At 42.4% G+C, this 18358-nt stretch overlaps 1 protein-coding gene across 1 annotated transcript; it reads right to left on the bottom strand.

Annotated features, from left to right (window-relative positions):
* Nucleotides 1-134: 134 nt before the first annotated feature.
* On the bottom strand, nt 135-11541 carry Krr1 (KRR1 small subunit processome component homolog). The gene is made up of 10 exons (XM_032912384.1): nt 11317-11541; nt 8601-8773; nt 7356-7490; nt 6993-7118; nt 6829-6912; nt 5663-5719; nt 4691-4861; nt 1732-1809; nt 1552-1645; nt 135-666 (listed from the first exon to the last, which is right to left on the bottom strand). The coding sequence occupies exons 1-10, from the start codon at nt 11396-11398 to the stop codon at nt 524-526; spliced, it is 1143 nt and encodes a 380-aa protein (XP_032768275.1). The 5' UTR covers nt 11399-11541; the 3' UTR covers nt 135-523.
* Nucleotides 11542-18358: the final 6817 nt, after the last annotated feature.

The raw sequence follows: 18358 nt of genomic DNA, 5'->3' as shown, positions 1-18358 counted from the left end.
CAAAGGATTCTCTGCCCTCCTCTGGCCTCAGGGGTGGCCGACAGGTGTGCACATGCTTACATGAAGACTAGATACACCATCTGTCTTGCTGGGATCATTTCCTCAGTCAGAATAGAATAATAGCAACAGAGACGTGGAGGCCTTGGATTTTCTGCTTGTGAGGTTTTCTTTTTAAATTCTGGAGTAAAATAACAAAATCGAGTGGAAATTTTCCTCAAAACCAAATCTTTTGGGTATGTTTACAAAGACCAGTCAATGGCAACAAACATTGATGAGTAACAGTCTCATTACAAAAATCTGTACAATTTAAAACAACAGGTGTTCCTAAAACATCTGGGCCAAGTGTGCCTGGGCTGGCTGGGCACAAGGAATGCACAGGCATCCTCCACCTTTGTATTTACAAAGTGCACGTCCATGAGCAGAAGAAAATGGTCAGGATTTTCTGAGTTTGACTCAGCTAAAGTCTTTGCATCTCAAAATCCTTTACGAAAGGAAACAGTAGAAAGTCCGAGTCTTTCCGATGTTACTTTTTTCTCTTCTGCTTCTTTTTGTCAGCCTCCATCTTGAGCTTAACTTCCTCTGCTGTAAGAGCGCCCAGCTTCTTGGCCTTCGCCTTCTTAACCTTTTCCTTGATGGCAGCCACGTCAATCTTCGTTTCAGTAGAAGCTGCAAAAGTTTAAAACAGATGCAAATTTCAGACTCTATTTTTTAGAGTCATCTATGAAACAGAATCTTGTCTAAGAATGATTGGTCAGGACAGACTAACTGAACTCAGTCAAACTTCATTCTTTTGTATTACAAATGATTTTGTATTTGGAATTTAATCATTAAGAAGCCAATTTTCCACACTGCCTGCAAAATAATTTAAAATTATATTTCATGAAAAATAATAGGTACAGATAGATCCCTTCTAGTTTCAGTAACTTTAACAAGGCTTATCAAATTAAGCTAGCAGTATTTTAACATGATTTTGTTAAAACTCTAATGTGACAGCATCTAGTGGTCTTAATAGGTCAAACTATTTAACCGGTGTCAAAAGGCTGAACTAAATACAGAAAATTTTAAAAGGATGTAAAGAATTAAAACTTAAAATGTTCCGTCCAAACAGGGCAGACCCTGGAGGTACAGGCATTTTAAATTGTGTTTCCCACTCATCGTGCTAAGGTTGGCTTTGGAAGGTTACTCTGACAAGTGCAACCAGAGTCAAAGAAAATGAAGAGGTCCGATCAGAATGAGGCCAGACGTGGTTAGGGTGACATGAGGTTTCTCCTCTTGGCACCTTATTATTAACACTTTGTTTTAAGATGACGAGAAGTGTGTGTAAACACAGAAATGTGTGGCAACAGTGTTTGGTGTCTTCAGAGATTACATGAGGCTCTGGGATTACATCTTTCCCAATAACGAATCTAACCCCAGCACAGGGCAGCCAACCTAACTTATAGAAACCTTGATGGTCACTTTTGCCTAGGCTTGTGAGCTAATGAAGCCAGTTGTTTCTTAGAGGTTGATATGCACTCTGGGTTTGCTTATCATATACCACAGGTATCTTACCTTCCTTTGGCTTCACAGCCGGCTTTTCCTTAGGTGGAATAAATGCTTTGTTTCGTTCTTCCTGCCTCTTTGTAAGAGCTTCTGCTTGTTTAGCCTACATCAGTGAAAAACGCCTTAGTAAAACACAACTGTATAACAAACTGTGCTGGTGATGTTGTGTGTAATATGAAAAATCCTTACCTTGATTGCTTCCATTTTCTGCCGCTTCTTCTGATTCGCCTTCAAAAAGTATTCCCCACTAGCCAGTTCTTTATCAACCTATTAGAAAGAGTATCTACAGTTAGACCAGAAATAATGGACACAAGGGAATTTCCTAAGCAGTCAGTGTCCTTGGGGCCAGAAAGAGTGTGGCATCAATTCTATGATTACTGGTCACATGAGAGGTTAATACAAACGTGGAGCTAGGACAGAAGGTGCTGCTTGTGAACCATATGGCTGATTCAGGTAGGACCAAAGGTTTGGGTGTCAGAAAAGTATGAAAAGGAATCAGACGAGTTTGGGAGAAATCTGAGTCTCCAAGAACGTGGTACTCATCTTAAAAAGGATAGAAGCTATGGCACAAAAGAACAGTGAAAGGATCTAAGCCAGGTGTGGCTGTGCAGGCTTTGGATCCACACACCCAGGGAGGCTAATGCAGGAGGATGGAGCTCAAGGCCAGCCAGGGCTTAGACCCTGTCTCAAAAACAAAGAGAAGCAGGCAAGCCAAGAGGAAGAGGGGACCCAAACAAAACCACTGTCTTAATTCTTGTACTTTCTTACTTCAAAGTTCCTTAAGGTTGGTGTCATTACCTCACTTAGGCATGAGGACACTGACCACTGACAGGTCAGATAAAATAACTTGTTTACAGTCTCGGAAAGAGGTGTGAGCACAAGGCAGGGCAGGCTCCGCTGTTTCAAGAAACTTATAGGGCCCCTCCCTCCTCTACAAAGAGCCAAAGTTACAGGTGCATAACCTTGTTTTGGGGTGAATGAGCATGAGAACACAGGGTATCAACGAGAGAGAGACTAAAGTACTATAATTACAAAGCCCACAACAGTGGCATAAGGAAACAAAACACACAAGCATCTTGGCTACTGAACAACAGGAGAAAATTCATCTACTCTACAGGGAGAGGGGTGAGAGGGAAATTGCCAGCAGACTTAGGGCAATCCTCACTACAACCCAGTAAGGTAAATAACCTGAAATCTGCACACTAGCCCAGCTGTGGGAAGGACTGATCTAGGGACCACAAACAATGCACATGTCTATGTCTGCCGACCCAGACTCCACCACACTGAGCTATCCGATGAACCTGACTTGGCACAACACAGTACTGACCCATGCTTGCTGGGTGTCTTGTATTGTGAGGATGAGTGTTGGGACAGGGAACCACCCGCTTCAAAATGCTCGCCTTGTGGAAAACCAAGGGGATCGTCAGAAATATGAATGTAAAGCAGTGTTAGGGCTGGAGGCAGGCACCTCAATGGCCCCAGCTCTCTAACCATAGAACAGAACAACCTATTGTATTCTGACAGGGATACACAGAGGGACCCTAGGGCAGCTGTGGTTTGAGCATCACGCCTTGAGCTATCCGTAGTGAAAAAGTCTAAAACTTTGCTGTACTCCAGCCTTGGGGACACAATGCCATCGAAGGATGATAGTTCTTCTGTGCTGTCCCTCCCACCTGACTGCAGTAATCCTGTAAGGACTCAGTGTGAGTGTCACAAAGGAATACTAAGGTTCCTCCCAGCTTTCCTGTGGAGCCTCTGGGCGAACACCACTGACTAGTCAGAAATAAAGACAGAAGAACCATGGAGCAATGATCCAATACTCACCAGAAAAGAGGTGAGACCCAAATAAAACTATTAGGCAAAGGGGGATATGAAAACCTGTATTAACTAAGTACAAAAATTCACTAGCAGTTAGTACACACCTACATGTCAATTACAAAACCTGAGGGGATGAAAAGATCTTCCCTGTTACTGGATTCCAGGAATTATTCTTGATGAATGCCCATGTCACCACAGCAACCTATGGAGTCAATGCAATTCCTGCTCTTCACAGACAGGGAGAGGCAAGCCTAAAGTTCATATGGAGGCCCAGAAGACCTTTAGTCAAAGCAATCTTGGGGAAGGAGAAGACAGGCACCATTCCTGGTTTCAGGACGTAGCTCAGAGCCGTGGAATCTAAGCAGCGGGCTGGCAGCTCCCCTGCTGTGTAATGAGGTCCTTTCCTCTCACTCTCCTTCCTTCCTTCCCAGCGTAGATGCCACTGCCTGGCATTCTCAGGGCTGTCTCACTTCCAACACCATTCTGACTAGTCCCCCTCCCCCAACCACTGGTCTTCAGGGTTTCCCTGAAAACTCCAAGCACAGGTCAGTGAGGAGTGGAAGACTGTGGCCAGAAAATAGTTTGTTTAAACCAGAAACGACATAGTAAAGACCAAATACTGTAAGATACAGGCAAAGAAGGGAATAGTAAAACAAAATCCCAGATAGGTGTAGATCAAATTCAAGCATGAAGAAAGACGTTCCATGGGTTGGGGAAATTCGAGACAAGGAGGAAGAGTCTAAGGAATTCTTTCCTGATGACCTCAAATATTCCAGAGCCGTAGAATCTGGATCTGCCAGGTGTGGGAGGGAACAGAAAGGAACACAAAGGACTGCCACATATTTAGGCTGGCAGAAGTTGAAGACACAAACTTTTAGTAATTTAACCCAAAGGTACGACTTTTCCCCACTTTAATTTTTTTGCCTAACTCCAATTTTTGAGTTTTCCTGAGAGGGTGTGGCTAAAGAAAGTGTACGTGAGAAAGAGAAGGGGGAGAAAGGGAAGGAAACCCTGGCCGTGAGAGTGGCGGAGAGGGACCAGAAGCCAGCTGAGGAACAACGACAACAAATGCATGTGTGAGTAAGACTTTAAAATGATAGAGTACACAGTCAAAAACTGTTAAACTCCTGGGTAGCTTTCAGCTCCAGAACCCTGGCTGCCTGACACCACCCCCAACACAGTTTACTCACTCTGGGATGCCCACTCCCACTTTGGGCTATCAAGTTCTCATGTCCTAAACACACGCACATCCACAGCCAACCCAAACGCTCAGTACTGTTTCCAAAAACAGGACAAAGTCGTTTCGTCCACACCAGCACTGGCCACTGACCTGACTTTCGGGCTGTGGGGGAGGGAAGGGTGTGTACTCCTTCTTGACACTCTTCTTCTTCGGTTCCTTGCGCTTATTCACATTTTTGTGCTTGAACTGTGGCAAAAATCTTTCCCAACTTTGCGATCGTAACTCAGAGTCTTTTGCCAACTCCCGTTTAATCATCAAGGTCTTTAGGCAAATACATATAAATAAAACTAAATTTTAAAATTCACACATTTGTTAACACATTGCCTCTAAAAAAGAAGGGACAAGCTCCTCGTGTATTCAGAATGAAAGCAATTGCAATTAATTAAACCTGCACAACTGGGCAAATATCGGAAACTCTAGAGTCTGGATCAAACGTAGATATGATATGAAAACAAAGTTCAGCTTTCCTGCCACCTTTCATTAAAATTCAACTTAGCAACACTGACGGTCCATACGTAATTAGCTGGTGCTTCCTGTGAGTAGGACACTTTCGGTATCAACTGCGGTATTCTAAGTCCCAGGAATTTAAATCAGTTTTACCCCAATCTTCCTGACTTTCCAACCTTTGAAATGTACGTGCATTTCCCACAAGCACCCATCAGCAAACGGGTCGCTGCACTATGGCTGCACTCCTGCCTAGTCAGTCTCTGCACAAGGTGCAAGCATTAAATCTCAAAGGCAGCTTTAATGCGACCTCAGAGTCCAGACTTTGAAACAGGCAGAATCCTACTGATACCGCCTATAATCAGTTCTGAGAGGCTTCTCTTCACTGTACTAGAATGCTACAATAACGGACAGTATTTCTTTTCATAGTTTTTTACAAGAGAGATACAAGCACCAAAGGAGGGCTGGGGTAGAGTCTGGTGGGACAATTTCTCCTCTCAATTCACCCAAAATACTTTTGCTCTAGCTCTCTGCATATTACATCTTCATCACTATTTAGTTTTCGGTTTGTGAAGTTGGAAGTCTGACAGTCACTAATAACGTATAAACAAGACTCACTTTAATGTTATAAATTGGATGGATATTCTTCATGGTATCAAGGACTACTTTTCGAACCTGAAATTTACAGAGAAAAATGAAGCAGTCACAAAGATTCCAACAAATTGGACTGACGAGGATTAGGCTCCTGTAACATATCCCATGAATCAGAGACTGTGGCCACACTGAATTCACTTTCTTCCACTGTTCTCAGTGGCTTCTCCACCTTCTGTAACAGCAGTCAGCTTTTTTAAACAAAGCATGCTTCATGACGATGGCCATAGAGTAAACAACTAACAAAATACCCAAGTCCTAGAGGTACTACTGATTTAGGGCGAGACAGCTGGGTTTAAGAGTCAAAAGAGGGTTCAAACCCTGGCACAGGGGCTACAGCTCAGTAGACGAGAGCTTGCCTACTGTGCACAAGACTTTGAGGTGGATTTCCAGCACTGCAAAAATAGTAATTTTTATAATAATAAATAGTAATTCTGGGACTATCACATCGTGTAAGAGTTGATTAATATTCCCATTTCAGTTGACATCTGTAAAATGGAGATAAAACTGTATCTCAATCTACCATAAGATTTGATATGTTATCTCTGCTCCATTAGAAAAAGCTCCATTGCTCTCAACCTATGAGAGAAAAGTCATCAGAATTACTTCTAATGGCATTCCAGGAGGGGCGCAAACTACAGCCTGCTTCAGCTCCATATGATAAGAACAGGACCTGACAGAAAGCTGTGTCCCACTGGCTTTCTCAAAACAGTTGGGAAGGCACAGAGATGTTTATACACACACTAGAACAAAAGATCCTGTAGCTTAAAGGGAAAGGTTTCAGAGTCTGACCTCTACTGGCTACACGTGTTACTACACTACCAGGGCCTCTGCTCAGTATCCCAATGCTGACGCTCTCAGGTGAGCTACTAGGATCTGAACTTAAGTCTAACGGTGGGAAGGGTGAGGGTGCACAGACCTAACTCAGACCTGCATGCCTCCACAGCTGTCAGAGGTTGCCCAAAGCACCTCACTTGACAGCCCTCAAGTAAATGACAAACTATTTACAAATTAGAAATTAAAGCACATTCTAAAGATACGAAATGATATAAGCCATTACTCAATGAAAAATTCTATGACAACCAAGTTACTTCATTTTTGTCTTGGTGGAAGCATCAGGTCGGAGCTCTCACCTCTTTCAGGCCACTGAAAGGTCCGATGGCCGACACGGTGTTCCCCTGAACCATAACGTAACAGTTTGTCAGGAGTTCCAAAGCCTGAATCAAAAGAGCAAATCCAAACTCAGTGTGCTCAAAGTCAACAACAGAGATGCTCGTGCCCCAGTGATGACAAATACCTTCAATGTCGATCCTTTGGGACCAATAAGCCGCTGTCTTCTTTTCACAAATCTCTCTTTATTTCTCACTAGAGAGCCGATTTTAATGATATCACATGCGACATCATCCTGAAGTATCCGTATTGCCTTTTAGGTGAAGGAAAAAAACAAAGGATCAGCATTCTTCTTTTCTAAGCCGAGGCTGATAAAATACAAGCACGAACATGAACATCTGAGGGAGGGCAGATGGAAAGACACAGTATCACAGGCTGTGGAACGAGCTCCCACGTTTCCCTCAGGCCCTGCCCACCTTGTTTGTGTGAGCAGAGTCTCTCTCTCACTGGCCCAGAGCTCACCAAGTTAATCCCCCTAACCCAGACACACCTGTTCAAAAGAGACGCTCCTTGCTAAGAGCTTTATTAGGTCTCGGGCCCTAATGATGATGTAAGGGTCAAAAGTCTTCTTTGTTGTACAAACAGTCATGCTACCCTCAATCAAGTCCAGCGTTGCTTTAACATGCTACAAAAAGAAGGAAAGAACACAAAATAGGTTCAGTTGTATGTAGATCATTATAGAGCTGATCCCAACCAAACCATGAGCCTCTGTGCCCGGAAGCTAACTACCAAAGCCTCTCAACTCCCTCCCTCAAATAAGCTGGGTTGTTAAATACAAATGATGAATACTTCATTAATTTCACACTTGGCAGGATGCAAGAAAGTGAAGCAACTGTAACCCAAGACTGAGAAATGAATTTTCCTTTCTAATTTCTTTCTACCTGGTTAAGGGACTAAATACAAAACAAATTACCACAGGTTTACAAAGAAGCAATAATTAGCAAAAATGAGCTCTACTCTCAATAACAAGAATCACGTGTTTAAAAAAATTCCCTTCTGTGTACACGGGAGCAAGTGAGGAGGGAAAGTGCACATTTATACGAGTGCACACATAGAGGCCAGGGGTCAACTCCCGGTGTCCCTCCCCAGGCACTGCCTGGAGCTCACCAAGAGTCTCGGGTCTTCTGCCTGCACGCTGGCCGCTTACACGGGGTCTGAGGATGCAACTCCAGTCCTGATGTGGCAGTACAAGCACTTTACCAACTGAGAGACCTCCACAGCCCCAAGGACTGGATTTTAACAGAGCAAAGAAAAAAATGCTCTTTTCTGACTCTTGACCCATTCAGGAGAATCCTGCATTACAGCGAGCCGAGAACATTTCAGCACCAGCACTCTGGAGACTTGCCAGCAGGAAGCAAGCACAGCAAAGTTGGGTGCACGGGCACGTGTTGTTTAAAATAAAGTCTGAAGCACGGCGTGCATGGCTCACACAGCCAAGTACATGAGTATGTGATAACCACTGCTTGCCAGAACAGGTAACTGTAGACAGCTTGAGGAACCTCTAAAATATTACGAGGATAGGCATTTCTCAAAATACTTTATTATGCACAAAATTAAAAAGAAATGAACTCTAAGAATAAAGGTTACCTATATCCTTTCAAGTACTAAGGAACCAAATTAACCAGCTATGTTGGTGTTTCTGAAACCAAAATCCACCAGCGCACACACAAATTTCATTAAAAGTAAAGGCATAAGAAGAGCAAAATCTCAAAAGAATTGTTTAAAACCAGCATACATGTTCATTCAGGGCTTTCTGGACCAACGGCCAGCACTCCTTCAGGTAAGCCTCTCGGTATTTTGGGAACAAGGTTGCAAAGCTGCTTTCCTCCAAGAGTCCTCTGGGATTGTCCTCTTTGGAAAAAGCTGGTTCCTTCCAACCATCAGGTACAGTGAGGAGCTCTCCCTCATCTACAGAAGAAAGAATTTACACATCACATGTCAATGGCCTCCACACACACGGTGCACATTCTGTGCACATCTTCATAACATTTCCAATGTACTGTATCCGCCTCCCTGAGTTTTAAATTTTTCAGCATCAGGACCATGGCTCTATCATCATCATCACCATCACCACAACCACAACCACCACAACCACCACCACCACCATCACCACCATCACCATCATGCTGTAATAGGACCACCTGAATACACGGTGGTTGCCTAATCAGAACAAGTTCTTTGAGAAAAAGGACACTTCCTTGTATCCACTGTAACTGGAATGCATTAGTAGACAACAATTACTAAGTCACCTTCACTGCACTATAATGTGGTTCAAATACCCTATTAGCACCTTTATCCCTTATTATTAGTAACCTTTCTGACTTTTCCTGGTATAGAGACCCACCCCCACATGACTGTGTGTATGTGTAAAATTCTTAAAAGTGGATTCTGGTGTACCATGTCAATTAACAACCACTGTGATAGAATTTTAGGTTTTCCAAAGAGCTTTCTGCACACCTTTCAATAGTAAAAGAAAAGGCACTGTTACTATTTCTACTTTATAGGAGAAAATATTCAAACCAAAAGGACTGATGTGCTAGAGGGACAGACGCTGAAATGGCCTAGAATCCTGACAACTATATGAGATCACCTCTGGAGAGCCTGAGCCACTTCTCCAAACTCTCTGTCCCAGATCTTTACAAATCCCTCAAATCCAATAGCTACACATTAACTAGACCCAAAGAGAAGCAACCATCGTGATCTTGTAGCATCTGCACACCTATGGAAGTCTGTGGGGAATGCCATCTGGGGCTCCATCCCAGAGATCTGTGCTTAAAGAATCTCATTCTGTCCTCGGTAAACCACTGAGGTCTGAAAGGCAAGGCCCTTGGCCCATGCTATCAGCCCCACTTAAGAAAATGTGCTTTTTACTTCCACTGACATCCATTCTGCAACTCCTGGTTCAAACTCTTGACAATGGGTCCTCATAAACCATTCATTCTTCAATACCTTCATTTTAAAAATGCAAACTACTACCCTATAAAAACCGGGAACATGAATTGTATTCTGAGTGTGTACTGATCCAAGTTAAACAGTGCTGTCAATCTGTAAAAGGGAAAGGAGCCCCCTACAAAATCACTGAAACAGGCAAAAGAAATAAAAGCCACATTCACAACCCCGGAAGCACTAATAGCCCCAAAACATGTGAAGCTGTGCAACTCCATCAGCCACTGGCGAAACCCAATTATAAACACAATCAGATAAAATTTATCTACCAAACTACCCATTTTCAAAAGTGAAATTAAAAAAATCACTGTAAATTTGGAACAATGAGAAATTTCATCTATTAGGGAGTTGCACTGGCCCACCTTCCCCACCATGGTTGACTTTGCCCTCACACTGCGAACCTAAACAAACCTTTCCTAAAACAAAGACAAAATCCCGGCACAGCTCCTTCCAGTAGCATTAGCATAACTTGAAGATACCCTGCAATTCAGTGTCTAACCCTATGTTCCTAAAGAAACCCTTGGGCATTACCAGAAGACATTCGCAAAGGTGCCTACAAGAGCAAGCTGAAGGCAGAGCTCAAATGTCCACCAACGGGGGAATTTAAAAATTACACAGCATCGAAAAGAATAAAATCACACCTACAAACATCACCTTGGTTAAATAACCAGAGAAGCTAAAAGACACAGCATGCATGGAAGCTCCTTTCGTTCTCCTGTGATTCAAAGTGAGGCAAAAATCGAAGCGTCACGTTAAAATCATCACGGCGGTAGATAGGTAAATTCGAATGAATTATTCGGGGTACCAGAAAGGAAGCTATTATCTGTGATTGGCACATTGGAAACTTGTCAATTCCTCAAACGTTGGTTTGAGCTTTAACCGGCGTCTATTTTACGTACTTGCCGTACTTACCGTACTCAGTTTTTAAATGCAACAGTTACAAAAACATTTTCATATTGAAGGTGGATTAAAAACAAAACTATCATCATAATTCAAGAAAGCAACCAAACTAGGGCAGCAAAAATCAAACTACCGGTCAAAACTAAAGACCGAGCTGCGCCATCTAGCAATTTACTAATCAGATAAAAGTTCTGACAAAACTTCCCATTTAGCTCCCTCCCCACCTTTCTCTGTCCGCCTCACTCTTCACCCTTAACGCTCACCGCACAAGAGGATTATCTTGCCCACCTGATCCCGATCCGCATCCTCTCAACTTTCCCTCCCCATAGCTCAACAAAGTACGGCTGCGCCTTCCACAATTTCTGATTCCTGGTGCTTTTACCGGAACCAGAAGGCACTTCAGCTACTCTTAACAGGGGCAGTCCCTGGTAAAAACAGAGTTAGAACACGTGGCCGGCGCAGTCAACACCCCCCTAGTCATCGGGAATTGCTCCTGCAGGCACTGAACAATCTAAAGGAGGCTTAACCCAAGCGCGCAGCCAAAGAAGGAAAAGCGATGCTTCGAAGTCCACCAGCTCCAGGTTTCGGTTCCCGCACTACCTCACCTTGGTTCTCACGCTTCTGTTTCTGCTGCCGAGAGTCACTTTTTCGAGCTTCTTTGGCAGGCGTGTCTACAGAAGTTGCCATCTTAAAATTGCTTCCGGTGCTACCGGAAGTGGAACTGTCCTTTAATCCCGCCGGCTACAGCGTCTCTAATGCAAAATAAGTTCCGGATGATCCGGACAAAATCTGCGCGGTCTCTACTCATACGAACACGAAGCCAAAACGGTAGCGTGACACTTCCTTCCCAGGATGCATTGCAGCCTCGGCATTGCAAGCTGGGAATTGGAGTTTTCTTGTACCAAGCTCTAAATTGTAGCTGCTTGTAGCCCCATAGGAAAGAAAGGGAGAGAAGAGAAAGGGAGTGAAGGACAGGAGAGAGAAGAGAGTTTGGTGAAGGAAAGGGAAAGAAGATAGGGGAAATTATTAAAATTCCTTTTTGAGGAGGATTAGAAATCTAATGAAAATGGTGAATTGTATCTAAAATTTACCCATACTTTGTTGCTACTCTTTAGCCTATTTGAAAACCTACCATGAGTTTTGTACTTTAAATCTCTTAGCTAGATTGGTTTTAGAAGACTTTTCCATTTTATTTTTATTTGTTTGTTTGCTTGTCTGTCTGTCTGTTTGTTTGTTTTGGTTTTATGACTTGAGGTCTCACTATGTATCGTTCCCTAACTTGGAACATGCTATGTAGAGCTGGCTGGCCTCAAAGTCATAATGATCTGCCTACCTATGACTCCAGAATTTGGGATTAAACGTGTGTACCACCACACCCATCTTCAACATTCAAATGTTTGTGGGGGGTTTTTTGTGGGGGTTAAGGGGAGCTGTTACCAAAACTTTATTGCTTATTATTCTTACATCATAACTTTAAAAGGCTTAGGGTGTAGTCATTAAAAACAAAAACAAAAAAAGCACAAAAATATATTCAATAAATTAGACCCTAAGATGTGGAGAGATGTAACCTGGGTCTGGAAACATGTGAGGACCTCCCCTTCTGAGCCATGCTCTTCCCAACCTCCAGGAAGCATTTAATAAGCACGTGGGTCAATAGACCAGATAAAGGAAAGAGAGAGGAGTACTCACATATACTTAGTAAAACTGAGACATCGAGAATAATATTTCAGGAGCTAAGATCAGTGGTTCTCAACCTGTGGGTGTATGAATCCTTAGAGAGTCAAATGATCCTTTCACAGGGGTCACCTAAGACCATCAGAAAACACAAATATAAACATTATAATTCATAACAGTAGCAAAGAATTATGAAGCAGCAACAAAAGAATGCTGTAGTTGGGGGGCACCACAACACGCGGAACTATGATAAAGAGTTGCAGCATTAGGAGGGTTGATAACTTCTAGGTTCCACTAGGTTTTAAACAAATTTTAAGGGAAATTCTCTTGTGTATAAACTGGTGCCTTATAATGGTAATCCCATTTGAGTGGCTTTAAGAGTCAAACATAATTAGTATTATGTTCGAATGGTGCTGATCTTCGAGCTTCTTTCAAAGAGTGCTGTCCATATGTGGGTATGTGGGTCTGGGTTCATTTCAGTGGAAAGGGGCTGATGATCTTACAACTTGTTCCAAGTCCTTGTTTGTTTTTGTGGGTTTTTTTTTTTAAGTTGAAAGCATAAGAGTATTTCAATAAATACTAAAAAGTCTTCTAAGGTCAACTTAGAGGATGGGAAATTCAACGTGACTATCAGATTGGTGGCATCCACATGTTCTGAATAATTTCCATCTAGATTTTAATAAGTCTGTTACTCGTTGATCATAAAAACTTAAAAGATAAATGCATATGGGGCTTTATTGAAATTTGTTATGATGTGTTGGGTTGTTATACCTGGGAGGCTTTTTTTGTTTTAAGGGAGATAGAAGAGGAATGGATCTGGGGAAGAAGGGGGGGAGAGACTAGAAGGAGTGGAGGGTAGGGGAAACTGGTTGGAATATAATGTATGTAAACAATAAAAACAAAACAAAATAAAAATAAAAGGTAAAATGCTCTGCTGACCATGGTAGTCAACAGTCCCAGCACTTGAGATGTTGAGGCAGGAGGATTGCCTCAAGTCTGAGACCAACCTGATCTACATAGTGATCTTCAGACCAGTCTGTTTCAAAAACACCAAACAAGCACTCAATCATAAGAAATCATTTAACAAAATTAAAGGGTATGAAATTTGAGAAAATATTTGCAACACACTGATTCGACTAATATCACTGCTTTGAAAAGGAATAAAACGGTATAGACCAACAGAAAAATTATTAATAGGCAACTTAACTGGGCCAAAGTGCCCATATATTTAGTTATATACTGTTTTAGATGTTTCTATAAGGATATCTATAGGGCTCACACAAGTTGGAGAGTGAACAGAACAAGAAAACCAACTACTCCCCAACAAGAACAGATTCTGCAGCAATAAGCCTTCAAGCTTGAATTCCATGTGTCTTTCCCAAGATCAACCCTCCATCTTACCATAAGCATAATTAGGTGAGTGGCTTCTTCATGTATGATTCTCACTCCTAGTAGAAAAGTGTTCAGACTTCACAATAAAAAAAATCACTTCTTGACTACCAGATCTGCAAGAACAGACTCTCTCTCTCTCTCTCTCTCTCTCTCTCTCTCTCTCTCTCTCTCTCTCTCTCTCTCTGAGAGAGAGAGAGAACTAATTCTGCTAGAAGAAAGACTATTTGCAAACACTTCGAGTGGAAATGTACACAAATGTTGGCATTTTGCAAAGCAATCTGGCAGTATAAAGTGTTCACATCTGTCCCAGTAATCTCCCAGAGAAAGTACAAAAGTACAAAAAGAAACAAGCACATAAAAGGAAGAAATTCTATTCAATTATTGGCCCAGTTTAGAGAGTACTTGGGAAAGACCCAATAATTTGCATCCCCCAACAACAAATAACTATTTAAAGTAAAATCTCAGCAGCTCTAAGATGAGAAACATTGGTCTACATCTCTATGGTTTCGGATCTGTAAGATTCTAAAACAAAGGGTCAGCAAATGCCTTAATCTCAACCAAGCGTAGCACGCAGAGACAGTTTCCATTCTTCTGTCTGTGAAGGAAGAAGCTGTGTCAAAAGCACACTGCCAGACCGCCATTCATTACTCTGCTGGCCTTCTTTTCAAAGGTCTATTTATTCTTTGGCAATTTTCATACACTTACAGTGTATCTTCAATAGATCCAACCCCCAACTGATTATCTACAAGATTATCTAGCAGATATCTTGGGGCACCGAGGTGTAGACCCAGTGGAGTAAAAGACACCGATACATTTTATTATTTATATATCTTTACAACAACAGCATTTTACAGAACTCTTGCTTACTTTCCCGTTCCTATTCTGTAATCTTCCCTGGGCCTTGAGGTTGGTACAGGTGTCCCACTTAGGGCTTGGCACTCAACAGTCACTTCTCAGCACTCGGACCAGTTATGAGCATCTCCACTGCATCCTACTATCCAGAGGCTTCTCTGGGCATGTTTGAAAGCAGCACTCGTCTATGCATATAGTTATAAATATTTAGAAGGCAGTTTGACATTACGTCTATTTATCTGCTAGGCTTCCTGATGAGTAACCCTGTTCCATTTCGTTCAACTTTGCGTCTGTCATCTGGGATTCAGTTGGCCTGTCATTCAGTTGCCCGTCTACCCACACAATGGGACGTGTAAGCACAGGGGATGCTTGGTGTCTGAAGACATTCACTGCTGCTTGAATATTAGTCCCTCTGGGCTCTAGACCAATAAACACTTACATTTCTTTGGAAATTCAATTCCCTCACCCACTTCTTATGTAACAGGCTTTTTTTTTTTCTCCTTATACTTGTTTTTCATTGACAAGCAACAGCTTTGATTTCATTTGCAGTTATAATATTCTCTCTCCTCCATATGTACAACAATGCCAAGCAACCAGAGCTTCCAGGGACTAAGCCACTACCTAAAAGACTATACATGGACTGACCCTGGACTCTGACCTCATAGGTAGCAATGAATATCCTAGTAAGAGCACCAGTGGAAGGAGAAGCCCTGGGTCCCTAAGACTGAACCCCCAGTGAACTAGACTGTCGGGGAGGGCGGCAATGGGGGAGGGTGGGGAGGGAACACCCATAGGGAAGGGGGGAGGGAAGGGATGTTTGCCAAATGTACATAAGAAATACTCAAGTTAATAAAAAAAAAAAAAAATAAAAAAAAAAAAAAAAAAAAAAAAAAAAAAATATTTCTCTCCTAAAGGAGAACTGGAGCACATTTCTTAATATTAGGCTGTAGCATAGCAGCAGAAGGTTTTTAAGTGCCTGCATGCATATTCAAGATTTAATCAGCGGCATGTGAGATGTAGTGATATTGCCGCAAATTATTTTATGCAAAAAGGAACAAACAGTATTTTATTTTTATATACAACGTGGGAGGACTAGTTGGGGACTTGGGAAAGCAGATCTTTAGTCATTCGTTAAATTTACAAGTTCCTCTCATTCTTAATGGTAGGTGGCTGGGAATAAAATGAAATTTTCACAGAAAGTATTTTAAACGCTTAGTGGATATGTATTTAACTAAGTCTCTTAGTGGTATTAGTAAACATCGCAACTTCATTATTGCAAATTCTCCGTTTAAAAAGTCTAGCTGCGACACTTCCGGTGTTTGGCCAGAGTCCCGGACCAGCGGAGGATCCCTGCCTTCAGCAGCTCTCTGCTCCCAGGCCCCCTGGAGGGGAGTTCTCGCCGCCTGGTCGGGCGGGCACTCCTGAGGCAGCAGAGCGGAGGAGACCACCAACGCCGCCCATCTCTGCCCACATCCCTGGCCCAGGAGGAAACTGTATACGGCCTCTGGGTACCCATAGAGGAGGGCCCAGGAGCAGCAGATCCACTGCATCTGAGACACCGCACCTGAAGGGACCGACCGGATAAACAGTTCTCTGCACCCAAATCCCGTGGGAGGGAGAGCTAAACCTTCAGAGAGGCAGACACGCCTGGGAAACCAGAAGAGACTGCACGCTGCACACAGTACTGACCCCAGAGGAAAACAAAAGCTATCTGGAACCCTGGTGCACGGAACCTCCCGGAAGGGGCGGCGCAGATCTTCCTGGCTGCTGAGGCCGTGGAGAGCTCATAGGCAACACCCCTCGAGCAAACCTGAGCCTGGGGACCACAGGTAAGACAAACTTTTCTACTACAAACGACTTGCCTGGTGAACTCAAGACACAGGCTCACAGGAACAGCTGAAGACCTGTAGAGAGGAAAAACTACACGCCCGAAAGCAGAACACTCTGTCCCCATAACTGGCTGAAAGAAAACAGGAAAACAGGTCTACAGCACTCCTGAAACACAGGCTTATAAGACAGTCTAGCCACTGTCAGAAATAGCAGAACAAAGTAACACTAGAGATAATCTGATGGCGAGAGTCAAGCGCAGGAACCCAAGCAACAGAAACCAAGACTACATGGCATCATCGGAGCCCAATTCTCCCACCAAAGCAAACACGGAATATCCAAACACACCAGAAAAGCAAGATCTAGTTTCAAAATCATATTTGATCATGATGTTGGAGGACTTCAAGAAAGACATGAAGAACTCCCTTAGAGAAACACAGGAAAACATAAACAAACAAGTAGAAGCCTACAGAGAGGAATCGCAAAAATTCCAAAAAGAATTCCAGGAAAACATAAATAAACAAGTAGAAGCCCATAGAGAGGAGTCACAAAAATCCCTGAAAGAATTCCAGGAAAACACAATCAAACAGTTGAAGGAATTAAAAATGGAAATAGAAGCAATCAAGAAAGAACACATGGAAACAACCCTGGATATAGAAAACCAAAAGAAGAGACAAGGAGCTGTAGATACAAGCATCACCAACAGAATACAGAGATGGAAGAGAGAATCTCAGGAGCAGAAGATTCCATAGAAATCATTGACTCAACTGTCAAAGATAATGTAAAGCGGAAAAGCTACTGGTCCAAAACATACAGGAAATCCAGGACTCAATGAGAAGATCAAACCTAAGGATAATAGGTATAGAAGAGAGTGAAGACTCCCAGCTCAAAGGACCAGTAAATATCTTCAACAAAATCATAGAAGAAAACTTCCCTAACCTAAAAAAAAGAGATACCCAGGGCATACAAGAAGCCTACAGAACTCCAAATAGATTGGACCAGAAAAGAAACACCTCCCGTCACATAATAGTCAAAACACCAAACGCACAAAATAAAGAAAAGAATATTAAAAGCAGTAAGGGAAAAGGTCAAGTAACATATAAAGGCAGACCTATCAGAATCACACCAGACTTTTCGCCAGAAACTATGAAGGCCAGAAGATCCTGGACTGATGTCATACAGACCCTAAGAGAACACAAATGCCAGACCAGGTTACTGTATCCTGCAAAACTCTCAATCAACATAGATGGAGAAACCAAGATATTCCATGACAAAACCAAATTTACACAATATCTTTCTACAAATCCAGCACTACAAAGGATAATAAATGATAAAGCCCAACATAAGGAGGCAAGCTATACCCTAGAAGAAGCAAGAAACTAATCGTCTTGGCAACAAAACAAAGAGAAGAAAAGCACACAAACATAACCTCACATACAAATATGAATACAACAGGAAGCAATAATCACTATTCCTTAATATCTCTCAACATCAATGGCCTCAACTCCCCAATAAAAAGACATAGATTAACAAACTGGATACGCAACGAGGACCCTGCATTCTGCTGCCTACAGGAAACACACCTCAGAGACAAAGACAGACACTACCTCAGAGTGAAAGGCTGGAAAACAACTTTCCAGGCAAATGGTCGGAAGAAGCAAGCTGGGGTAGCCATTCTAATATCAGATAAAATCAATTTTCAACTAAAAGTCATCAAAAAAGATAAGGAAGGACACTTCATATTCATCAAAGGAAAAATCCACCAAGATGAACTCTCAATCCTAAATATCTATGCCCCAAATACAAGGGCACCTACATATGTAAAAGAAACCTTACTAAAACTCAAAACACACATTGCACCTCACACAATAATAGTAGGAGACTTCAACACCCCACTCTCAT

This window comes from Rattus rattus, chromosome 1 (genome assembly GCF_011064425.1).
Source record: "Rattus rattus isolate New Zealand chromosome 1, Rrattus_CSIRO_v1, whole genome shotgun sequence".
In the NCBI taxonomy this organism is placed as follows: Eukaryota; Metazoa; Chordata; class Mammalia; order Rodentia; family Muridae; genus Rattus; species Rattus rattus.
The sequence above is the reverse complement of the archived record's forward strand: the minus strand, read 5'-3'. Positions and strand labels throughout refer to the sequence as shown.